The 24804-nt window shown below is 58.5% G+C and overlaps 2 protein-coding genes across 9 annotated transcripts in view; both read left to right on the forward strand.

The window, feature by feature from the left end:
- Nucleotides 1-2035: 2035 nt before the first annotated feature.
- Nucleotides 2036-11937, forward strand: OPN4 (opsin 4). 2 transcript variants are annotated; one of them, XM_029201016.1, is made up of 11 exons: nt 2091-2234; nt 3458-3603; nt 4168-4203; nt 4669-4802; nt 5124-5327; nt 5984-6155; nt 6527-6691; nt 7622-7729; nt 8565-8745; nt 9922-10065; nt 11899-11937. In XM_029201016.1, exons 1-11 carry the CDS (start codon nt 2091-2093, stop codon nt 11935-11937), a joined length of 1473 nt encoding a protein of 490 aa, XP_029056849.1. The 2 variants fall into 2 exon arrangements, with proteins under 2 accessions (XP_029056848.1, XP_029056849.1); XM_029201015.1 differs by lacking the exon at nt 4168-4203 and having other exon boundaries at nt 2036-2234.
- Nucleotides 11938-12834: 897 nt separating this feature from the next.
- The window catches only part of LDB3 (LIM domain binding 3), a 60442-nt gene continuing 48472 nt past the window's right edge, over nt 12835-24804 (forward strand). For 3 of the 7 annotated variants that reach the window (XM_029201154.1, XM_029201153.1, XM_029201156.1), the window contains exons 1-3: nt 14595-14654; nt 14752-14867; nt 24248-24399. In XM_029201154.1, coding sequence (XP_029056987.1) covers nt 14775-14867; nt 24248-24399 — 245 coding nt within the window. In that variant the 5' untranslated portion in view covers nt 14595-14654; nt 14752-14774. Of the gene's footprint in view, nt 12874-14594; nt 14655-14751; nt 14868-24247; nt 24400-24804 lie in introns of those variants that run through there. The other 4 variants (XM_029201158.1, XM_029201159.1, XM_029201160.1 and 1 more) reach the window with 2 other exon arrangements.

The raw sequence follows: 24804 nt of genomic DNA on the forward strand, positions 1-24804 counted from the left end.
ATAGCCCTGGCCAGCCCCAGGTTGAGGAAATTGATCCCCAGGAGTGGACAGGATGGGAATGGCATTACCGTGCTGCCTGCTAGGCCATGCTGGAGGGCAGGAAGATCCGCCTCCCTCCCCAGATGCTGGGTGCTACCACCAGACAACAGAAATGCAGGGCCCAGGGGCTTTTCTTACAAGGGCTTTCACGACTTCTCTGCAAAGGACAGGAATTCTGGGGCTCAGGAAACCTGTATGTAAAGTCGGCATTGGGGGTCTGTGGACAGTGTCATGAGGCTGGTTGATCACAGTCCCTCAACAAGTGTGGTTACGTGTCTGCTGAGGGCCCACTGATCTAACATCAAACATCATACCCCTGCCTCCCGAGCCCCCCCACTGTGCAGATGCCCAGGCCTTCTACGTCACCCCAGGGCAGCTTTCAGGCCTCTCCCTTCCTATGCCCCTAGTTCTCCCCTGTGGGTGAGGGACCTGGAAAGCTTTTCCCAACTCCAGCCACGCCAGCAAAGCGTGAAGAGCAGACAGTGAGTCAGTGCAGAGCTGTGGGCGAGGGCTCCGGGTACCACAGGCACCCTGGACATCTTTGGATCTCCCTGGCATGGCAAGTGGGATGGTGGGGGGAATGGGTGTGATCACCTATAAACTCCTAGGCCAGGCTGAGCAGAAGGGTGGCTCGGGCTGGTCCCAGGGAGCTATGGAGACTGGCCAGGCAGAGAGCTGGTACCACTGCCCACCTAGGGCATAGGACATTTCTCCATGAGCAGCCCCTGGGGTGGGGTGAGAAAATTAAAGAGCGAGAACATCCACAGGTGAAGTGGGAGGGCTGACCTCCTGGCCAGTAGTGGGAGTGGAGGGGACCCACACTGTCTACTGGCAACAGTGGCAGGCGGGGGTGGTGTGGAGGAATGACGCATGTGGGCTCCGTAACCCTTCCCTGCTCTGCTCTCTGTCAGAGGGAACCACATCTCTCAAGCCCCCCTACCTCTGGCTTCCAGGTAGGTTTGGCCATTGCAAGGCACCTGAGAAGGACAGATCAGGAGAGTGGTGGGTGTTCATAACCCGCTTTCTGCTCACTGTGGCGCTTCTGCCAGCAGTCGCATCCCCACTCGGCCTCCCGCTCCCACCTGTGAGCGCCCTCTCTCTGTGACACCCTGCTGTGCAGCCCCAGCCCCTGGAATCCCACCCTCCTCCTGCTGTCCTCCCCCAAGAGGTAGGCGTGGCCTGGGGGTCCCCTCCACCTCTCTGATACTCACTCAACTCACGCCAGGCCTGCAAGCCTGGGTGAGCTCCCAGGTCTCTACCAGCTTTGTGGGTTTTTTTTTTTTTCTTTTTTTTCAATCTTTCAATTTCATTAAAAAGTTTATGATCAAAAACCAACAAACAAAAGATGCCTCGTGATCTGATCTCCCCCCTGATTGCTATATCCTGGTGTATCCTCTTAGCTTCTGCATCTGTGACATGGGGGGACCAGCCTTGGTTCTGGATGGGATGGTTGTGAAGGTGTGATGGGTTATGTGGGCGGACACGAAGGGAGGGCGCCCCGTGGAAAGGCTGAGGGGGGGGGTCTTGGGGGCAGCAGAGGCTGGTCTTGATGAGCTCAGGGAAGAAAGAGAGCCTGGCCAGAGGGGAGGACAAAGTGCAAGGGCCGGAGACTGGCAATCTCTTCTGAAATATACACATACACACATATTCACATGGACACACACTCTCATACTCTCACGCACTCACTCGCCCACACATTCACACGTGCGTGCCGCCATCATCAGGGACCTGTGTCAGAGGGAGCTGAGGAACCGAGCGATCGGGCATGTACACCCCCATCTCCACTACTTAAAGGTGGGGACAGACCCTGTGACTGTGAGTCGCCATAACTGAGACACTCTCTCCTTTGTGCTTCACTGGACGCAGAGCAGCCACCAGCCCCAAGAACAGCTCCAGGCTGGGTCTACGCCGGACACAGGAGCAGGCAGCCGGTAGACCGTGAAGGGGTGCTGAGGATGGAGGAACGTTGGGAGGCTGGGCACAGCTAATATCCTGAGCTCCCCGTGCCCTTGACTTCTCTGTGGGCTTGAGAAGGGCCACCCCACATCAGGATGAACTCGCCTTCGGGGACAAGAGCCCCACCGGACCCGGCCCAGGAATCCAATGGCATAGCCACCCCAGCTTCCCGCAGCAGGTGGGACAGCTCCTGGAGCAGCACCTCCAGCCTGGACCACCCTCCGCCCGTCAGCCCCACGGTAAGCCTGGGGCGAGCGTGTGCACGCAGAGCCTCCCTCCTGCTCCCTGGTGCTCTTCCTAGGGGCACACGGGGGCTTTGACAAGGTTCCACAACTCTGCTGTGGGACCTTGGGCATGTTACTGAACTTCTCTGAGCCTGTCCTATGCAAAGAGACCAATAGAGGGGAGTGTGGCAAGTTTTCCTTCCTCGTGGAGAGCATCCAAGGAACAAAAAGGCCAGCCCTGTGGGACAAAGGGCTGGAATGGCACGTCCATTTCTTTCTGAGGGTAGTAGGATGCCCCCCAGAGCCTTCCAGAGAGGAAGGCCTGCCCTGGGCCTCTGGGTTTGTCCCAGCCCAGAGCGAGGTATTTGGTGCCTGCTGCTGCTTCCATCATCCTAGCCAGGGCCCAGGGCCATACCCCAGCAACCCCACCATTAACTGGGGAGGGATGAGGGCACCCTCAAGACCATGGGATGCTGGCCTAGGTTCTGGACAGGATGAGAAGGCTCCAGTAGCTATAGGAGCCAGGACAGGACAGAAATTAAACCACTCCCTTCCCTGGCAAGGAGCTGGGGTGGGAGGAGTCTTTAAAGCCTTTTGTACTGGCCTCATAGGATCGTGACCTCCCTACAGTGACCTAGGAGGCCTGAATTTTCTTTTTAAAAGACAATTCTTTTTCTCGCTCTCACACCAGGTGTCAAAGTCAGCCGTACCCAGTTATATAGTGGGAGAGTACAGCCTCCTTCTTTGAGGCTGGGAAGGGTGTGGGACTCCTGAGAAGAGGGGCTCCACCCCACTCTACCTCCCCAGAGTGAAAGGGGACTGGAATACCATTGCTGACTGTCTCGGGCACTTGGGATGGGGCCCATACAGAGGGGAGGAACGCACCCAGGAGATGGCTCTGCCTTCTCCCCAAGGAAAGATAAAGTCACTCCAGCCATGTCCCTGCTTGCCAAACATGTGTCTGTCTGTCCTACCAGCCTCCAAAGGTGATCTGAGCTCACTTCTAGAAGACTTTTGCGTCTGGGCCATGGTATAGGAACTTGGGCTCAACTAGGAGACCTGTGTTTCCATTCCAGCTCAGCCACTTGCTAGCTGTGTGGACAAACGGCTTTGCCACTCTGAGCCTGCCCGCCTGCAGCGTTTTTTACCTGCCCCATTGGGAACACTAACTCTTCTTCTCCGGACTATTTGAAGGTGATGGAGTCATGTGATGCCCTTGTTTCTCTGTCTCTTTACAGGCAGCCAGGGCTCAGGCTGCTGCCTGGGTCCCCTTTCCCACGGTCGATGTTCCAGACTACGCCCACTACACCCTGGGCACGGTGATCCTGCTGGTGGGGCTCACAGGGATGCTGGGAAATCTGACGGTCATCTATACCTTCTGCAGGTGCCTGGTTGGCAGGATGGGGGCCTGGGCACTGAGGGCAGCCAGCCATGCAGAGACAGGGCAGAACACAGGGTGGAAATTCTGGTGCCAGCTCTGCCAGGGCACTGTTGAGTCTGTGTGGGGAGGCCAGGGCCAATGGTCTCAGGCTCAGGCCTCCATCTTCAAACCCAGGAAAGGGGCCCAAATGTAATCCAGGGCAGCTTGAATGGCACGTTTAATTGGGCCCCAGGCACACCGTCTGTGTAGGGTATGTGTCCCTATGACACACACGTCTCTGCCTATTCTGCCCTGCTCTCGGCTCACCTCCAACACCTGTCCCAGTGGGCACCTTCCCTCTGCCTCAAAGAGCAGCCCTGGTACCAGGGTCCTGAGTCCTCAAGCCCTTCAGCAACCAGCCCTGGCCACCACCCTTGGCTTCCTTCCCTACCTGCCCCACTCACCGCCTGAATGGCTGAGACAGGCACGTGGAGAAGTAAACTCCTGGCTCTACCACCTATTAGCTGAAACGACCTGAGCAGGTTACTTATCTTCTTTGAGTCCACTTTTCTTGTCTGCAAAACGAAGCTGTGATTTACTTCATGGGGTCAACGTGATGATTAAGTGAGTTTTTACATGTGCGGTGCCCAGCAAATGAGTGAATCCTGGCTGTGTCACTTACTGAGTCTTGTGACCGCAAGCCACTCCACAGGTGGAGCCTCAGGGTTCTTATCTGCAAAATGAAATGGGGTGAATGCGTAGATGTGAAGATGGATGATTATGGGAGATGAGCTTTGTGAAAGCACCTGGCCTGTGGGCACCATCGTCAACTCCTCTCCCCTTTGCCAGCCCCGAAGGTGAGGACTGCAGGAACACTGGCAGAAGGGGAACAGGAGTGGCATGAGTTGCTGCCTTGAGGGGTTTCACTTCTTAGCCCACAATGCCAGGCTCCAGAGCTGTTTGGCTGGTACTTGCCGGGCAGCGGGATGGGCCTGTGGGCCAGCAGCTCGTGCCTGTGTGCAAGCATACACGTGTTTGAGGGAAGCTCCCCAGCAGAAGCGCCTCCTGACAGTTTCTGACCCCTCACAGGAGCAGAGGGCTCAGGACTCCCGCCAACATGTTCATCATCAACCTCGCGGTCAGCGACTTCCTCATGTCCTTCACGCAGGCCCCCGTCTTCTTCGCCAGCAGCGTCTATAAGCAGTGGCTCTTTGGAGAGACAGGTAGACACTTGGGACTCCCTTTTGCTGGAGGGAGGAGGAGGGTTGGGACGGGGGATGTCCACAGTGGAGGGTGGCCCAGATGAGAAGGCGATGTGCTCTTCCTGGGCAAAGAGTGGGTAGTCACCCTCAGTCTCATGAGTTAGCAAGAGGTTTCCGTGAGCCTCTGTCAGATGCATGTAGGCGGGGTGGAGAGGAACTAGGCCTGCTTTCCTTGAGAGGCGGGCGTATGAGCTGAGTACACGCAATCCACAGACCCCCCTTCCCCTGGGGTATCTGATGGGCTCCCTGCCAAGGACTGAGGTCAGGCAGCTGTGCCCACAGGCTGTGAATTCTATGCCTTCTGTGGGGCTGTCTTTGGCATCACCTCCATGATTACCCTGACGGCCATCGCCCTGGACCGCTACCTGGTGATCACACGCCCACTGGCCACCGTCGGGATGGTGTCCAAGAGGCGGGCGACGCTTGTCCTGCTGGGCGTCTGGCTCTATGCCCTGGCTTGGAGTCTGCCGCCCTTCTTTGGCTGGAGTAAGTGGGCTCAGGGAATCAGGGGAAGGGAAGATAGGCTGGGAGGGGTACGTTCAAGGGGCAGGTAGGTGGACTTGGGTTGACCAGCTGGCAGGAGGGGCCGAGGGACTGCTTAAGTCTCAGAGCAAATGGACATTCAGGGGGCATGGCTAGCAGCAGGGGGAACTGAGGCTGTACCATCAACAATCAGAGGATAACCTGGGCTCCCATCCGCAAATACAGACGGGCAGACCACGTGGTTCCTAGCTGGCGGGAAGTGACAGGTGCATCTGATGCCGAGTTTGCAATGAGTCAGACAGGCAGGAGTTGGGGTGTGAGGCCTCAGCACGTAGGAGGGTCAGCAGCAAGGCACCCGCCCTTCTGAGGCAGGACCAGGAAGCTGGCTGAGGTCTTGGGGGAGTAAGACCCTGCGGCTATGGTGAGGTCTCTCTTCCAAACTGGCAAGATTGGGTGGCAGTGGACTTTGCCAGCTGTCTCCTGCTAGAACCAGCTTGGAAAGCTCCCCTCCACGTGCCCCGGCTTCCTCACTCCACTGGGCAGGGCTGGGGCCGGGGCCAGTGTTTGAGAAGCTCAGACCCCACATCCAAAGCCCCTGCTGGATGAGGAGCCTAAGTCAGCGCCGCCCTGCAGGCTGAGCACCCGCCCCTGGTTCCCAGGTGCCTATGTGCCCGAGGGGCTGCTGACCTCTTGCTCCTGGGACTATGTGAGCTTCACGCCATCGGTCCGCGCCTACACCATGCTGCTCTTCTGCTTTGTGTTCTTCCTCCCCCTGCTCGTCGTCATCTACTGCTACATCTTCATCTTCAAGGCCATCCGGGAGACGGGCCAGTAAGAGCTGGGCGTGAAGGAGGGGCTCCGTGGGAGGGGGGCTGTGCCCCTTGGCCAGGGCTGCCCGTGACTCACATCCGTACCCACAGCCCAGGGCACTCCCAGCTCCAGATGGGCAAAGACCAGCTCAGTACGTGTGCTTATGGGATGGGGTGCCGAAAGGCCAGTACAACCGGGGTGCTTAGAAAAGTCGTCTTCTGAAGCGCGGGCCTTCAGCCTTGGTCAGGGGGCGCGGGGGGAGAGAAGGCACGGCAGGGCTGCCTGCACTGGAAGGGACGGCCGGGTCCAGGAAGGCTCCCTGACAGCAGCCATGACCCTGGCACTCACTGCAACCCGAGTGGGGTCAGACCCAGACTCTGCATGCTTCCTAGAGCTCTCCAGACTTTCGGGGCCAGCGAGGGTGGTGGTGAGTGCCCCTGGCAACGGCAGCGTCTGCAGAACGAGTGGAAAATGGCCAAGATCGAGCTGTTGGTCATCCTTCTCTTCGTGCTCTCCTGGGCCCCCTACTCCACTGTGGCCCTGATGGGCTTTGCTGGGTGAGGGGCTGGGGCAGGGGCTGGAAGGGTGGGAGAAGGGTAAGGGGACCCTGGGGCAGCCTCTCCCTCCCCAGCCCAAGCCCAAGCCAGCCGTCCTCACACCCTAGGTCCAGCCTCACAGGCTTATTCTCCCCCTGCTATGAGATGCCCCACGGGAGCCAGGCCTGTCTCATTCCCGGAGGCACTAGGAGACATGCTGGGGGAGTTCTGGGCCACACTGGGTTTGGTTTGAGGGCCTGCAAGGGCTGCCAGGTCCTGCCAGATCCCTTGGGAATATGCAACTTTGCCTGAGGTTCTGGTTTCCTCTTCACCCAGACTGTGGGCACACAGCCAGGGTGCTACTCACCTCCCGCCCTCTAGTCCTTTGTGGCTAGAGTCTGCGGACTTTGCTACCTGCAGCAGCGTGGAGGCAGGCCAGACTTCAGGAGCACTTTGAGACAGTGAGAACTATGAGTCCTTGCAGGTGCTTGGGTATGAGACCCTCTCCTTGTGCAGGAACGGCCTGGTCCCCTCTGGGGCCCTCCTGTGCCATTACTCTCAAGGAGCCAGGGGCGCAGCAGGCAGCAGAGTTCGGCGGGGCATGGGGAGAGCTGGGCAGAGGGCCAGAGTCTCTGGGGGTGGGGAGGGTTTACTGCCAGCAGGACAGGCTCCAAGGGACAGTGGGACCTGGCGAAACCCCCAACCTGGCACATCTTCTCAGCACCCCTCCCTCAACTGCTCCCTGGGTTCCCACTCCCCTCAGATCAGGATTCTCCCTGGCATTGCAGTCCCTCCCCCGGGGATGACTTGGTCCTGCTGGTTTGGACCAGGCTGGGCTGTGCCCTGGCAGGGCTTGGTTGGCCTATGAAGAAGGTTCCTGAGAGGGCTGGTGGGTTGTGGAGTCCCCAGGGAGGGCCAGCTGGCAGAGGGACCACAGCTTCTCTGTCCTAGGTACGCACATGTCCTGACGCCCTACGTGAACTCGGTGCCAGCTGTCATCGCCAAAGCCTCTGCCATCTACAACCCCATCATTTATGCCATCACCCACCCCAAGTACAGGTGTGGCCCTCTGCCAGAACCCAGCCCCAGATCCCCAGTCCCACCCTCATGGGCATAGAGGGCCTGGGCCTATAAATGGGGGCAGAGGCCAGCCATCTTTCCTGTCCCTTGTGTACATGCATTGGGTGGGGAACTCTAGCAGCTGAGAACTGGATGGGATCTGGAGCGGGTGTGACCCTCTCTGCTGTCCCAGCTTCCTAGGAGGCTCAGCTTGGAGGGACATCAGAGTTCCCTGGGCAGTGTCCAATACTAACTGGGATTTTCAGAGCTGAGGCCAAAAGGCAGCCAGGATGGCTGATCAGCAGTGCTGCAAAGAGAGGCCCCCAGACAGAGGCAGCCTGGAGGGATCACAGCAGGGAGAGCTCCATTGCACTTCAGGGGCCCTGGCAGAGGCCTGGGGTGCTGGCCCAGAGTGCTCTCTGCCGATAGAATCCCAGCACAGCTGGCCTCTTCCACGAGGGGGCCTTCAGTGCTTCCTTTTGCCTGGTGGTGTCAGTAACTCAGCACCCCGCTGAGGCCAGCTGTAGGCCTTAGCCCATCCAGCTCAGAGGCGGCTCAGGAGGGTTCTTGGTCCCCATTTGCAGAAATGTGGCTTAGGTCAGCCACTCGAGAACTGAAAGCAAGCATCTGGCTGAACCTGCCACCCTAAGGCTCTCCCTCCATGCCCACGGACCCAATGTCTGTCTGCCTATCCTCATAACCCCAATGTCTTTATGTCCCCAATTCCCCAGAGGCTCTTTGTCCACTCCTATTAGCCCAGTATCAGTCTATCCATCCACCCCCATCTCCTCAAGTCTGTCTGTCTGTCCATCCCCCTAACCTGCTGTCCTTGCAGAATGGCCATCGCCCAGCACCTGCCATGCCTCGGGGTGCTGCTGGGCGTGTCAGGCCAGCGCACTGGCCTGTACACCAGCTACCGCTTCACCCACCGCTCCACACTGAGCAGCCAGGCCTCGGACCTCAGCTGGATCACTGGACGGAGGCGCCAGGTGTCCCTGGGCTCTGAAAGCGAGGTGGTAAGGAGGCTGGGCTCTCACTGACTGGCACCTCGCCATCCTTTCCTCTGGGCGGGGCTGCCTCTGAGACTCAGGGAGACTCAGGGACCCTCAGGGACCTAGGACGCTGGCAGGAAGAGCCCCTCACCACCCACCCCCCCCACGGCCCTCCCACACACCATCATCCCTGCCAGACAGGGGCACTGGGGTCAGAGAGGCAACATGTTGGCCCAAGGTCACCCAGCAGCAGGGCCTGGACGAAACATGGGTCTTCCAAGTCCAGGCCGCCTCTTTTCCATGCCAGCACTATCCCAGGGCCTTAGAGCCTCAGATTGAAAAGACTAGCATTTCCGACGCTAGATGGGCCTCTAGAGAGACAGGCAGGAGCTAGCTCAGGACCCTTCATCCTCAGTATTAAGCGCCCTCCTCCTGGAGCTCACAGGATACAGTGGAAGGAGCACTGGCTCTGGAGGTGGGGGACCTATGTTCAAGCCTGAGTTCAAGTCCTTACTGTGTGAGTTTGTGCAGGTCACTCACCCTCTCTGAGCCTCTTTGTCCTCCTCTGAAAGGGAAAATCATCATGTCCACATCTAAGACTAGATAGGGTGCCCATGGAGGCTGACCCCACCGCTGTGGTCAGCCATGGGAGCTACCAGTCTGCCAGCCCCTACTTGGGGCCTGGAGCTCTGATGCCCCCTGATGTCACCAGGAGAGTTCCCTATGACCTGAGCCCCTGTCCCCAGCTCCTCCTTCATTGTGCCTACAGGGCCCACTCTGGGCCTCACCAAGTGCTTCCACTTACCTCCTCCCACTGCCCCCATCCCTGAGGGTCTCAGTTGAGGGGCTGAGGGAGGAGCTGCCAGAGGACCCATCCCTGAACTAATGTAGTAAACATCAAGGAGTGAATCTTATCCATTAAGAGGGCCTAGATCCTCATGAAGACATACCCATCCTACATGCTTAAGAAAGCACACCAGCACACACACACACACACACACACACACACACACACACATCCCAGCAGACGCACGCACAGTTTGCAAGGGTTTGGTGACCAGCAACCCTGTAAACAGTATTGTGGGCTTCACCCCAGTGAATAAGTGTAGAGAGGATGGAGAAAGGCCTGGTCAGGGAGGGGGCAGAAGCAGGGATGCAGAATGTCCCCCTCACCTCACAGGGACTCTCCCACTCCCCCAGGGCTGGACAGACACGGAGGTAACAGCTGCTTGGGGGACTGCCCAGCAAGTGAGTGGATGGTCCCCCGGCAGTCAGGGCCCGGAGGATGTGGAAGCCAAGGCCCCTCCCAAGTCCCAGGGACAGGAAGCAGAGGCTTCCGGAAAGGTAACTGGGCCCGGCACCTGCCAATCTATAAAAGGGCGGGGATAAGGAGCAAGTAGCCCAGGGAGCGGCCCGGAAAAGGGAGCAGGCCCAATGTCCTCTGGGAATCACCCCCTCCCTGCACCTCCCAGCTTTCCCTTGCTCACCTGGGGGTCCTGGGTGTCTCCATGACTCCAAGGTGTTCTAAGCAAGCCTGAGTGTGACTGTGCCTGAGAGTGTCTGTGTGTGTTTGTGTGACCTTGACTGTGCATGTACATAGCAGGTGGTGGTGGCTCTACCGCACTGCGATGAATGTACGTCATGTATGTAAATGTGTGTGACCATGTGCCTGGCACACACATTCTGTCCCTGTGGCACCGTGGGGCATGGGATTGAGTGTGCCCTAATGTGTCTGCTCTAAGCTGTGCATGTGACCAAGTGTGGGTGGCACGTACCTCTCTGTGTTTGGAAACTGGGTGTACCTGGGGGCGTGGGGCTGCAATCGGTGTATGTGCTCACTGCGAATGCCCTGAGATTAGGGTATCGCCCAGAATACTTGTGGCTATTAAAAGAAGGCCAGCTGTCAGCCCAAGTGCCTATGGAACGGAATGTTGATGGTGATTAGAGAAGGCCATATTCTGGAACGCTGGAAACGCCGTGCGCACAGGTCCTGAGGCTGCCCTGCCCCTCTGCTGACAGCTCCCCACCCTGCCCCTCCACTCACACCCACACCACACCCCCAGCTCCTGCCTTCCTTCCCCCGGGCTGCTCCCCTGCCTGTCCCAGAGAGGGGGAGCCCTGGGCTGCTCCCTGCAGTTGTGGGGCCCCTGCCTCTTCCAGCGTTCCCACCCCAGGGAGCACCACTCCCCAGGTGCCCCAGCCCTGAGCCCGGGAACTGCTCATGACCACAGAGGCCAGGGCAGAGGCCGGCAGCGTCCCCCAGGCTGGCCGGGCAATGATGAAAGGCAGTGTGCCTCTCCTGGAGAGAATACCGGGCTGGGGTGGGGCGCTGGGCAGAGAGGCACAGCACATCAGCCGTCACCTAACGCGTGTGATAAGCACTGCCAACGAGGTATCAGCACACAGGGTGCTGAGAGCAGAGGCAAGTCCCCAAGGGCTCCCGGGAAATGTGGAGGTAAAGCAGGGATTGCCAGGCAGGATGGGACCGAGGAGCGGGGATTGGGCGGTTCAGGCTGAGGAAACAGCCTGTACAAACATAGCAGGGTGTCCCGGACAGAATGTTTCTCTGTGACCCCAGGGGCAGCCAAGGGGCTCTGGGAGCTGGCGGTGGGGATGGAGGAGGGAAGGGGGCAGGAGGTGGTAGGAGCCATGGGGAGGCCCACTAGGTGCTGTCATGAGGGGTCTCCAGTCACAAGCCTGGGGGACAGGGAGCCCTTGGAGGGCTTCACGGGGCACTGAGGGGCTTGGTCAACTTAGCAGATTAGCCGGGCCTCCCCGCAGTGGCTGCGGAAGGACAGGTTGAGTGGAATGGGCCGGCAGAGAGAAGATGGGAGGAAGTCGGTAGGACAGGCAAGGAATGAGGCATTTAAGACCGCAGGGAGAGAGGAGACGCCGGAGCATGTGGAAGAGGACTGCAGGGAAGGGGGGAATCGGATTGTGGGGGTGAGGAGAGCTCAGTCCCGACCCCAGGAGTCCGAGAGCCTGGGGACATCCCAGAGGGACGGCCTGAAGGTGGCTCGGACATCGCCTGGAGAAGGCCCAGCCCCCAGCCAGGACGAAACCTGGCCACACAACGCCCCTCTGTCACGCGGTGCCCCTAAACACAGAGGGTCCCTGGGAGACTACTCCCAGTGGGATACTCCTTGAGCTAAACAAATGTCTGCTGTTTGCTTTCAGACCAAAGGGCTGCTCCCCAGCCTGGACCCCAGGATGTAGGGTGCCCATCAGTTTGTCTTTCTGGGACATGCCCATGTCTCCTGGGACATGTCCAAGCCCTTCACCTCCCCCTCACACACACACAGACCCAGGATTACCCTGTGGGCCTGCGGGCTTTGGAAGTGGCCCTGTCACCCAAGCTGTGCTGGATTCGCGGCCCTGTACTGCAAAACTCCTGCTCTGCAAAGTGGTCTGCACCCACTTCTCAGCTCAAGAGCCTGTGCCCCAGGCTCAGCCTGAAGAGTGGGCACCCAGGCCCTCTCGCGGCCCAGAACACAGACCTTCACTCGCTGGAACCCGTTACTCACCTCTGGCTTTCCCCCCAGAGTGCTATTTCCACCATGGACCACCCTCTTCTGCACATGTGCATTTTCGGGCACACTCTCCTGTGTGTACATATTTGCATGCGCACCAGGTGCACGAGTGCACTCACTGCACCTATGGATTGTTTCAAATCAGTGTCTAATTCACCCCAGGGTGTGTGGCTCTGGCAGGATGTAGAAAAATAAAAAGCGGAGAAGGTCTCCGACAAGCACAGTCTCTACCTATTGGTGCCACCGTGGGAGAGAGACCCAAGGCCTGGCCTCTGATGCCGACAGCAGCCTCTCTTCCTCCTCTCCCTCTGTCCCCCACCTCATGACTTTCACTCCTAAAATCCCATCTCAAACTGCAGGGAGCAGAGTGGAGGAGGGGCAAAGACCAGGCTTGCCCCCATCCCTGCTCCCCGATGAGCTGCTGTTACTGGGAAGCAGCTCACGCCCGGCTTGTGAGTACCAGCTGCTCTCTGGCTGGCTTTGGATCTCCCAGGGGAGGCAGATGGAGGGAGGCTGGCCTTCCCCTTTAAGAGCATCCTTCTTGCTACCCCTCCCTTTCGCCGGAGGCAGCATCAGGCATCAGGCGGGTGCTTGAGTCCAGAGAAAGAGCCTGCAGCTCCAGGTACACCCTAGCCCAGGGTTCCCCATCCCTGTGCAGGATCAGCTCCTTCCTTTCCCCACACTGGTCATGCACTGCTGCTGGATCCTCACCAGCCTGGCAGGACAAACACCCTCCTCCCCTGGAGAGGAGATAAAGCTGGAGTCAGGGATGGATGGGGTGGGGCCTGGGGGAGGGGCAGGGGATGGGATGGGGGAGGTCACGGTGCTGGCCATGAGCTGCTGGCCTCCCGGGCCAGACCTAGGAAGGCAGGACAGCTGGGCTGCATGACACAGGGCAGAGGAGGTGGTGAAGTGGGGGAAAGAACACAGGTCCCTCCCTGGCTTTTCCACTTGATATTTCTGTGACCTTGGGCAAGTTACCAAACGCCCCTGTGAAGTGGGGACTCCTTCTTGTCATGCATGTTGTATGTGCTAGGCCCAGAGTTTGAGGTGGGGTGTTGGCAGCTGGGAAATTTCTCACACCCAGGCCAGTACTGAGTCCTCAGGGCCCAGCTCAGGCCAGAGCCCTCCAGGAGGGCAGAGAACAGAGGGCCCAGTTGCCTTCCCTGAGCCTCAGTTTCCTGAGCAGTGTGGGCCTTGATCTACCCCCAGACCACACAGAGCCTGAGGTCTCTTCTGAGAAAGGGCTTCTGGAGGTATCTTGGCTCAAAGACCACAGTGGCAGGAGTCCCGAGGGGCCTAGGCCCCCATCCAGAACATACTGTCTCTGGGTTATGGACTGACCACAACACACGCATTTTCCCCTCCCGGCCCCTTCTGGCCCCTTGTCCCAGCAGCTGAGCAAATGGCCTCTCCTCCTCTCCTCCCTGCCCCCTGCCATTCCGGTGCAAAGGGCACGGGGGCCTGGCATGCAACGCTGGCAGCTGGAGCTTTCCATGCTGCTGTCAAGTTTTCAGAGCACAAATGAGACAGGAGAGCCAGGAATAACTGCTGGGCCCCAGAGGGTCTGGAGGGTGGGGGCCTGCCCCAGACCTGCTTTCAGACCCTGCGCTGAGGGTGCAAGCAGGGGGCCCCCACTGCCAGCTTTGGGTATCAGGAGGTGCCTGCCACCACCGGCAGCCCGTTATCTGGCACGAGTCCCCATAGGAATGAGCTCAGACTCCAGTATGGCTTGGGTCTACTACCTGTGTGACCTTGGGGAAGTTACTTAACCTCTCTGAGCGGGACAAGTGGCAGCCTCTCAGGATCTGAGGAGATAAAGGCGTGGAGGGTCCAGAGCTGAGCTTGGCCATGCCCAGAGCTGCTGCTATTATGATGATTGTTTTTATGGTTGGACAACTCTGGGCCCTGAAGTTGTCCCTTATCTTGGGCCACCATAAGGATAAGAGGCAACTTCAGTGTCCTCACCAGAGAACACAGGGCAGCAAAGACCCAAGTCACAAAGCCCCTGGCCAAGGGAGCTCAGCCACGGTTTTCTGGGCAAGGGGGTGGGTACAGCCAGGCAGAGAGGGCAGCTGGGCAGTCTGGGCTCTCCAGAGGGTGGAGGGAGCAAGGAGAAGAGAGCAGGGGGGCAGAGCATTATCACTACCCTGGCCAGGCCCCTCTCCTGCCCCCTGGGGGGTGCTGGGTGCCGGACACCCCTCCCCAGGGGCTATATTAGCCTTGTGAGTCACAGTGGACCCGCTGGGAGGCCGAGGGCGGGCGGGCACAGTGTAGGGTTACAGTCCATTTATGGGAGCAGCAGAGGGCAGATATCAGTGTCGATGGCATTCGTTCCCAGCTATTCTTAGGAGCCTCTCAGGAGCTGCACACAGCCCGGCCAGGCAGAAAGGGACGGAGCAGGCAAGGCCGGGGGGTCGGGGGCAGGGGCCGAGGTACGGGCTGGGGAGGCAGGGTGCGTGAGGGTCCTCTCACTCTACTCTTCTCCCTTCATCCGCAGAGGCCGCCGCTGTCAGCACCAGCATGTCTTACAGCGTGACCCTGACCGGGCCTGGGCCCTGGGGTTTCCGTCTGCAGGGGGGCAAGGACTTCAACATGCCACTCACCATATCCCGGGTGAGTGTGCACGGCCCACGGCCTAGAACCCACAGGGGCGGGGCACGCTCAAAGGAGGGTGTGTGCGTCCATCCCTCCATCTGTCTGTCCTCCCTGAGGCTCTTGGAAAGCAGAGCACACTTTCCTGGTCTGGGGGTGGGACTGGACCCAACTGGATACTGCCGGCCGCAGGCCCCTGGTCTTGGCCACAGCTGTTGCCCACACTCGTCGGCTGGCCTATTATGAGCATGAAACATGGGCAAGCGGCTGGTGTTTTGAGCAGAGAAAGAGATGCCAAGTTTGCAGGCCAGGCAGGCAGGTGGACAGAAAGTACAGGGCCTTCCTAAGCCTTTCTCCGGGAGGGTGGGCTCAGGGTACCACCCAAGCCTGGAGGTGGGCAGCGGCTCTGGGGCAAGAGCGCTCCTAGCATGGAGGCCAGGCGACAGGCGGGTAGATGCTTAGATGTGCAGACTGCTGACCTCGGCTGCCCTGCTATCAGGGCTCGGAGCTGGGCTGCGCTGGTAACCGGTCTCCTGCATCCACTCCATCCCAGACCTGAGATAACAGTCGCCTTCTACCCCCGCCTTCCTGGGGCTGCTGTGGGACCTCACACTGGCTGGCTTTGTGGAGCTGGGCCTTCCTCGCTTGCTGGAGGCCCTAGCCATTCACCTACAGCTGCTCTGCCTGCCTGTCTCAAGTCTGGTTCGCCATGCTCACCTGGGGAAATGGCCTGTGTGTTCTGCAGTGTCTGTGATCAGGGAATGGCACTGCCTGATGGGAAGGTCACAGATCTTTGGAGATTGTCTGAGTAACTCTATTGCCCAGCTGGAGACACTGAAGTACAGAGAAGCAAGAAGCTAGATCTGCTTGAGAGGAAGCGGTCTGTGAGAAGGGACTTTGTTTTAAACACTGCTGTGTCCCTGGCACCTAGACCAGTACCTAGGACATAGTAGGTGCTCAGGCAACACTTATCAAGTAAAGGGAAGTCCAGCAGAGGGGCGCTGAAGGCCCCAAGGCTCAGGGTGGACTGTGAAATGTGCCAGGGCAATCACAACCCCTGCCTGGTGGGGTATGCTGAGACTGAGCCCCAGCAGTGCTGGTGTGGGCACAAGGGGGCAGGCTGAGGCCCCAGGCTGTCACTGGAGGGTGATGGATGGGCAGGGGTGTCTGGGTCACTGCTCACCTGGAGACAGGGAGACAGTTTCTTTTCCAGGGCATGGAGACTTGTCTTGGGCCTGAGGGTGGGACGGGGAGGGTGGTGGGGAGGCACTGAGGTAGGCAGCCAGGGAAGGCCTGAAAGGTGCTTGGCAGAGGGGGCAGGGAGCCAATGTCCCCACTGGAGGCACAGTCCTGGCTATGCAACCAAATGTGGACACCTGGGGGGACCCTAAGATGGAAAGCTCCACTCAGGGGTGTTATGGGAGCCTCACGACAGCAATAGCCTCACAACAGCCTCACAACTCCTCTGGGGTGCTGGCCTGGCTCTAGTCCAGGAAGAAGGCCTTGGCCGCCATCCTGAGGGAGGTCTGGCTTATTCCAACCTGAGTCTCCAGACCCACTGCCCTGGAAACCCCAGGGTGCCATATTAGAAGGGCACCCATAGACTTACACACTCAGTCTGATGATATGGTGACACAGGGGCATTTGAGCCCCAGCAGACACACCCCCTCTGCCCCCAGGACCCTGCACAGCTCCCCACACCCCTGGTTACAGGTCTCCTCCCTGTACAAGGCAGGACCCTCCACCGTCACTCTCATGGGTCCACCAGCTTCCCACGCCTGGGACTGAGCCTAGATCTCCCCCAGCCCCACTATCCTCAAGGCCTCCACCTGGTGGAAATTAGCCTCCTGGCTCAGTGGCACCCAGGATAGCCGATGACCTCATCCGGGGTCTATGCGCCACCTGGCCCCAGCCAGCCCAGGGCTTAAATTGCAGCACAGAGGCCTTAAGCTAGACAGACAGCAGGAAGAATGTCCTCACTGTAGGCAGGGGGTGTATTGGGATGTACTAGAGCCAATGACTAGGGGGGACTTTTAAAAATAGAACCCGCAGCTCAGGCAGGGCATCAGGGGATGGGTCTCTCAATTCCCTTCAGAGGCGTGCCCCCAAATCACTGAGGCCATGGAACCAGCTGGACTGGGTGCTGGGGCCTTCCCAGGGCTTGGAGCTTCTTGATAAGTCCTCTGGTGTGCTGCTGATACCCTGGGCTCCGGCGTCCCAGGCTCAGCATTGCTGGCCAGGCAGGCCTCGGGGCACTAGCCCTGCCCTCCCAACAGGGCTGTGGTATTTCCTGCTGGGGCGCTCCAGGTCCTTCTGCACCAGGAACTTCTCCCCTAAGGGGATGCAAGGCCAGAGCTCTCTGGAAGAATCCTATTTCCACTGCAGCCCTGACCTGCTTCCCACAGAGGGGCAGTAGATGTCCTGGCCTGAGTCTTTGCAACAGGGCAGTAGTGACGTATTGTGGTGGGGGGACTCGCAAAGGCGGGGCCGGCTCGTTCTCAGCAGGGGCCGGCACCCCTGGGCACACGCACTGTAACCTTGAGGCAGGTGGTCAGGCAGGCAGGTCTGGGATTGGCATCTCACTTCAGAGCCGGGCAAACTGAGGCTCCAACTTGCTCATGCGCTCCTGTGACCTTGGTAACCCCATGCCTGCTTCCTCACCCTCTGGCTAGGGGCTAGTAGAAAAGCACTGCGTGGGGCCGTCCCCTGTATGCCACAGCTCCTCCTGTAAGAAGGCTGGCCACGTGCAGCCTGGGTGGTAGCTCCTGTACCCACCCCACCCTGCCCACCAGCCCCACAGAATCAACCTTGGGGCAGTAACAGCCCCTCAAGTCCTCCCTTCGGTGGGTCTCAGCCTGAGGACCCACAGAGAAATGGGCTCAGGAGGGAGACTCGGAGGGTGGAGGGGAAATGCCTTTATTTATCTTGGACAGGTGTGGCTGGGCCTGCAACATGAGCCGCCCTCCCACCCCCACCCTCCCCCAATCCCAGCCAGTCCTCCAGGAAGTGGGGAAGGGGTGGGAGCAGCCAAGAGGGAACAGTTCCAAAGGCCCAGCCCCCACCCCTGGCGGGGCAGCTAGGCCTGAGGCCAGGGCCACTGTCTGGGGCCTTGCCTCTTGGCGCACGAGTTGCAGCCCTTGATTTTATGGCAGCGACGTATGCTTTTGTTTGGCTCTGGTACTCACAGCTGTGTCACCTTAGAAAAGTCAGTTCACCTGCTCAGCCTCAGTTTTCTCATCTGTAAAATGGGGATGGTACGTCGGTAAAAGTACACGTGAGAGTTCTTTCTAATGTGCACTTATGAATATACACCTATTTTTCCACATGGGCTGCTTGTGAGGATGGGGGAGTGGTGAAACTGAGCCTGGGCCCAGGGGGGTCCTGCCTTTCTGCTCCAAGGCCTCCACTCCTTACGGCCTTACCCACAGGCCCAGCAGGCTCACCTCTGCCCCTTTGCTGTTCTCGGTTCCAGTATTTGTCAGACTCTCCTGGCTATGGTGGCGACACAGAGGACAGAGGGTCCCCGAGAGGGGAAGGGGGACAGGCTGAGATTTTTCTGGGGCAGCTGCACTGGTGATTCCTGGAATTTTGAGGCCGTGGTGCTGTTTCTTGGGCAGCGCCTAGCAGTGCTGACAGCAAGTGTTTATAGCCATGCTGAAGGTCAGGCAAGCCTCTGGAGGGCTGCTGCAGGGCTGGCTCCCGAATGAACGAGTGGGGAAGATAACCAGACAGTGGCCCACCGCTGGGGAATACATCCTTAGAGGTTCCCAGGCCAGGCCCTCTCCCAGCATGCTTCTTCTCCCCGGTGCACAGAGCTGTTCCTGACCCCGGGAGGTCCCTGAAGTGAGTGGGCATGAGGCTGGCTGGGTCCTGGGGAGAGGGCCTTCTGGGGTCCTGGGCCGGGACATAGGACAAGAGCAACTTCACTGGCAGGCCCCCGGGGGCTCCTTGGGCTGAAGACGTTGTGAGACGGCAGCAAGTGCGAAGAGGGCAGGGCTTCCTGGGTGATGTCTGCTGGGCCTGCTGGGGCAGCTGTCCTGCCTGGGAGATATCTCCCCAGTTCCCTGAATCTCCCTCTTGTCCAGGGGCTAGCCATGATTGAAAGGCCCCCACCCAGGGCCCTTCCATTCCCAAACACAGCTTCTCCACCCCTTTGAAGCCAGGATCCACCTCTTCCCAGGAACCATTCTAAGTGGCATGAAGCAGACTTTGCCATCCAGGACCTAGAACTGGGGGACAAGAGGAGAAGAAAGAGACTCAGAAGGCCAGGGAAGGGTGTGGTCAGCTAGAGAGGGGGCCAGTGACCCCTGGCTTTGGCACAGGGAAGTCATTGGTATGTGTGGAGTGGTGGGGGCCAAAGTCAGATGGCTGATGTGAGAGGGATGGGAGACTGTAGAGGCCAGGCCTGCTGGTCACTTCTTGGAAATGCCTGGTGGTGAAGAAAGGGAGAGAAACAGGGCAGGAGCCAGCTGGAGCAGCTAAGGCTTTTTTTTCCAAGACAACTTTTTGAGAGCAGTTTTAGGTTCACCGCAACATTGAGAGGAAGATAAAGGGATTTCTCATAACCCCTCTGCCCCCATGCATGCACAGCCTCCCGCATCACCAACGTCCCCCTCCAGAGTGTACATTTGTTATAACTGATGAAACTGCACTGGCACACCATTACTACCCAGAGCCCATAGCTTACGTTAGCGTTCATGCTTGGTGTGTACGTTCTATGGTTTTGAACCAATGTATTATGACATGTATCCACCATTATAGTATCACAGAGAGTATTTTCACCGCCCTAAAAGTCCTCTGTGTAAGGAGAGGCTTTTTGAGCACAGATAAGACTCTGGCTTTCTTATCAGCCAGGGTGGGGCTGGAGAGAGGGGCCATGGGAAGACAGAAGCTTCCAGTGAGAGGGCAAGGGATGGAGCAAGGCCCCAGGGGAGGCCAGATGGGAAGGGAACAGAGCATGGCATGACAGTAATTTAATCACACAATGTAAAATGCACTTAGGGCTCCCTGGAAATCCCCTGGGACGTCAGCCTGGGAAGGTCAGGAGGAGGTGCTGGAAGCTGCACAGCCCACAGCACCCACTCATTGCCTGCCCTTGGCTCCCATCCCTTGCCGCACCTACGCTGGCAGGTCTAGAGGGAAAGGAAGTCGGGGACCTGTCTGCCTTTAAGCACTAGGAGTGATGGCCGGGACCTTCTGCGGAGCCCAGTGGCCCCCTCTGCTGCCAGGGAGCGAGGGAAATGGGAGCCAAGGGCATGCGTGTGCCTGAGCCCCAGCCGGTGCCTTGCTTCCCTGGGACCGTGGACAGAACTTCTCTCCCCTCCAGCTGATGCTCAGGCCCCTCTAGGGACAGGACGTTGGCTCAGGGCTGATCGGTCAGGGCTGGCCCTTCGCACACCACCCTCTGCCAGCCCCCGATCTTGTGTCCTCTGGAGGCAGGGGCTGCAGCCTCCCAGACTCCAACCCCTGGCACCTCCCAGGGGAAGGGGTCAGGGACAGCACTTGCACCTCCTCGGTTGGGAGCTTCCCTGAAATTGTCTCAGCTCTGCACTGTCTTTGTATAATGCCCTATTTAATGATGAAATCCTCTCCACAATCCCGGGAGAAAGGCATCATGGCTGTCTTTACGCAGAGGTCATGGAGGTTGGCACTGCAACCTCAGGTCTGGCTCAGACTACAGTCCGTGGTCTTTGCTCTACTGCTTCCCCCCAAGGCACCCGACGGTCATGGGGGCCACAACTGCTCCCTGGCACCGGCTATCCCTGTGCCTCCTCTGGGGTGCCCTAAACCATGGCCCAGCAAGGAGGGTGGGCTAAGTGGCCATCTTGGCCCCCAAACACCTACAGCCTGCCTTAAGGGCTTCCGAGACAGGACCTCGGTCCTGGAGCTCTGCCCATGGCTGGGTTCCCTGTGGAGAGGTGGCTGGTGGCTAGAAAAGGTGAAAAGTGAAATGGGAATGAAACAATCATTACAAAGAATTTTTCAAATGCTACAGAGGGGCTAGAAAGACTTTAAAGAAAAGAAAAAGAAATCCTCCAAGGATTTAGGAGCTTTGGGTCTTTTCTGGGACAAGGAAAGCAGAGGGAGGGGGCTAGGGAGTCAGACAAGAGGTACATGGGTACCTCACACCTGGACTGCACGCTTCACAAGCCCTGGGCTCTGGGCAAGTGTTCAAGTGTGGCCACACCCTTCTGCCACGCAGGCTGCTCCTGCAGAGCGAGGAGGGATCTGACGGCCCTTGGCCAGAGCTGAGGGGCAGCTTCCTTAGGGTCCCTGCCTCCTTCTCTAGGGAGACCTGGGCAGAGCTAGCAGAGCACCTCTCTACGAGAGGATTATAGCATCCTCCACCCCACCAGCCCGAGGGGTCTTGAACCCTGCTCAGGGCAGCCAAAGGTCAGGCCAGCTGAGCCCTGACGAGCACACACAGGTGCAAGGAGAGGCGCCAGGGGCAGGCTGGAGCCAGCTTGGTGGCAAATTCCTCAGGGGGTTTGGCTGTTGACCAAGCCTGGGGGAGCCTGGGCTCTTCCCTGGGAAAAGGATCATCTCAGTCTATACCTGAGGGTGAAGGGGAGCCAGCCAGGGCCAGGCAAGGGGAAGGTGGGAGCCCTGTGGGAAGGTATGATGTTAGCTAACCCATGCCTGAGGGAGAAATAAGTCCTCAAGGCAGCCTGGAAGGGAGGGCATTCCAGATGGCCCCGTGGTTTGCCCTAGCTGATCTGGCCCCAGCCTCTCTTGGATGTCATTCTGGTGTCCTTGTTCACACTTAACCCATGATCTCCTGGACACAGCTCTGGTCACCTCTGCAGGCATGAGGCCCTCCCCTCTGTCTGGGGTCTGTGGCTGTCCTGCCTGGGAGGTCCCTGCTGCAGGCTGATGGCCCCCTTCTCTGTGGATGCTTAGAAGCATCTGGGGGAGCCCTGGGTCGGGAAGCCCTGGCATGGGGGTGTCCTGCTGTGGGGAAACCCTGTGGGCAATCCACTAAGACAGCAGAGGCATTGCACGATTCACCCTGAACGGGAGCATACTGGCGTCTGCTACTTTCTCTGAAATGCTTCAAACATAATATGGATTGATGGATGGAGAGAGGGATGGACACTTGACCAGCAAGTTGAGTGAAATGCTACAGTAGAACCTCGGTGGTGGGTATTCGGGTGCTCCCTGTAGAATTAGTTCTGCCTTACTGTGTTTGAAGGTGTTTACAATAAAATACCTGGAAGAGCAGAGGCCTGAACATGAAGCTAGAAGGTGTAGGGAAAGGTGATTTTCTTGCAGGACAGGCCTGGCTGGGCAACTCAGTTTGCCCTCAGGAGTCCCCTCTCAGCCTAGAAAGTGTTTTGCTTTTCTTTGTTGTCGTTTTTTACCCTTTGCTTAACCGCTTAAATCAAAGGAAACAACACACTCCTGTCACTAGTAGAGGCTCTGTACGGCCATTGATTTGGGGATAAGGGCGACGTGTGTTTTGAGATGGCCCGAGCGCTTCCAAGATACCCCTACGGGAGCCTGGAGAGTAGGTGGGGCTTGGCAAACCAGACAATGTGGCTTCCTGACAATCAAGGCATTTGTTTATTGTCCTGGCCTCATCCCAGCAGATTCCAGGGGCGGTGGGGAGGCTGCTCAGGGCACAAGGTGGCCAGTGTTTAAGAAGGTACCATAGTTCCTGGGTCTGAAATGGCGGGTCAACGGCAACTGGCAAGAGTTCTCCTGGTCTTGCTATAATCACTGGGTTAACACACATGGTTCCTGGCCCACCCTGTAGAGCCTGTCTGGGAATGGGCTGGAGGCTGGTGACTGCAGGGCTCTGGTTACGATGAGAGTTCCCTCCGAGGGGCCTGGCAGGAAGTTTCCATCCATGTCTGAGAGCCCAGAATCTGGCCAGAGGCCCACCGAGGCCTGGCACCCAGGGTATGGGACTGTCCCCAGGACCTCTTTGGGCTCCTTCTAGGATGGTCCCCAAGCCTGGGCCAGAAAATGGCTTCTGCCAGCATTAGGAGCCAGCCTTGTCCTTGGGGCATAGCCAGGAAGGTGACTGGGATGTGCCCAGAGAAGCCAGGAGGACTGGCTGGTGGGCATGTTGGGGAGGAAAAGCCAAGGGACACCCTCTAGGCACAGCTCAGTGGGGGGTGACTCCCAGGGGCTCCTCTTTCCTATGATGTCACTGGAGGCAAGCCCTGCCCGGCACCCCATGTGATGTCACAGCGTGCTTCCACATTGTGTCGTGGGGGTCAGGTTATAAAATCATTCTGTGTGATGTCAGGAGTGGGTGCAGCCAAAGTCTCCACGACATCCCATGAGACGCCTTTAGGGATGAAGCTTCACCACGCTCCGTGTAATGTCACTAGGGGCCGGCCCGCAAGCTATTTTAGATGATGTCACTAGGCCTTCCAGAATTCCGCATTTCATGGGATGTCACTGTATAGGAGGCCACCATGGCATTCAGGGTGCTATTACTGGGGGCTGGACATGCAGAATTTGGCATTGTGCATGTCACTGGGAGTGTGGTCACTGGGAGTGTGGTCTTCCAGACATTGCATGGGGGGGTTGGTGGGGTGGCATATCCATGGCATTCTATGTGATCACACTGGGGGTAGGGCCCCCAGACTCTAGCATTCTGTAATGTCACTAGAGTGCAAGATTTGGGAACTGGCCTCCACATCTGTACCTCCCCTTCGGGAAATATGAAGCCAACCACAAAGCACTGAGCTGCATGTCCCAGCTGACCTTGCTCCCGCAAGCAGGCCCGACAGCCCTGCCAGCCCTCTCTGCACACCTGCCACAGTAGAGTACGACACACTTACACTAGGATGCTTTTGTGAGGGTGCGTTTGGCCGGCCTACTGGCCTGGCAGCATCTCTACGGTGGTGCTGAGTCTTAGCTGCTGAATCCTTCTGGAGCCTGGAAAGTGTGCCATGGGTTTTCAAGGTGCAGATGTTATAGTAGGCTAATTGGTGTAAAAAACAACCCCCAGTTCTCTTAGCACGGTGGAAGTTTATTCCTCATTCATGCAACATCCAATTCAGTGCTCCTTAGTCATCTCCCCTCCAAGCAGTGACTCCATGATCCAGGTCCCTCACAGACAGTGGCTTGGCTGTCCTCCTCTGGGTCCTCTGCATCCAGTCAGCTGACAAGCAGAGAGAGTGCAGGATGGCAAGATGGTTGCTAGGGGCAGGCCTGGAAGTGGTGTGCATTGATTTCAGAGCTAATCTCATGGCTGCGCTCAGATACAAAGCACCAGGAAATGCGGTAGCTCTGTGCCAGGAAAAGGAAGCAGGCTTGGTGGTCATAGTGAATGAAAGACAAAATGGCAAGCCTCTACTGGATGATCCCTGGTGATTCTTCCCTGAGGACAGGTCCATCCTCAGGTCACCCTTCTTATGTTCACCTCCCATCTGCTACCCTCTCAGATCACACCGGGCAGCAAGGCCGCCCAGTCCCAGCTCAGCCCGGGTGACCTTGTGGTGGCCATTGACGGCATCAACACAGATACCATGACCCACCTGGAGGCCCAGAACAAGATCAAGTCTGCCAGCTACAACCTGAGTCTCACACTGCAGAAGTAGGTGGGAGCTCTCCAGAGCAGGGGGCAGAGGTTGGGTGTGGGCACCAAGGGCCTGGGAGAGGAGCTGTCCAGCATGGAACCAGCCTTGTGCTACCGGACCGCACAGGGAAGTGAGGACAGCCTCTGGACCAGAAGAAGGACAGGCCCAAGTCATCAAGCACCTGCCATGTCTGTGCCTCACTTTACAGATGAGCCTCAGAGAGGGTGGATAACGGTGCTGCTGGTATGTGGGCAGCCGGGCCTGGAAGCCAGGGTCTTCCCTGCTTCCTCTGTGCACAGGCAGCCTCCCTGAGACCTAGCAGAGGCCCGTGGCTGCAAAGTACCCCAGAGCCATGACTTCTCCATGCTGGTCAGGCCCAGGGGACACCCAGGTCCTCTGCCCTGGCTCCCTGGGTTCCGGAT

Source organism: Monodon monoceros, unplaced genomic scaffold, assembly GCF_005190385.1.
Source record: "Monodon monoceros isolate NGI ecotype Baffin Bay Population unplaced genomic scaffold, NGI_Narwhal_1 Super_Scaffold_4, whole genome shotgun sequence".
Lineage (NCBI taxonomy): Eukaryota > Metazoa > Chordata > Mammalia > Artiodactyla > Monodontidae > Monodon > Monodon monoceros.

Bases quoted from the DNA above. Each gene is read 5' to 3' on its own strand.
- OPN4 (XM_029201016.1), top strand. From the start codon at position 2,091: ATGAACTCGCCTTCGGGGACAAGAGCCCCACCGGACCCGGCCCAGGAA. The intron at 5,328-5,983 runs GTAAGTGGGCTC...CCTGGTTCCCAG, and splicing joins GCCGCCCTTCTTTGGCTGGA to GTGCCTATGTGCCCGAGGGG. The intron at 10,066-11,898 runs GTAACTGGGCCC...GTTTGCTTTCAG, and splicing joins AAGCAGAGGCTTCCGGAAAG to ACCAAAGGGCTGCTCCCCAG.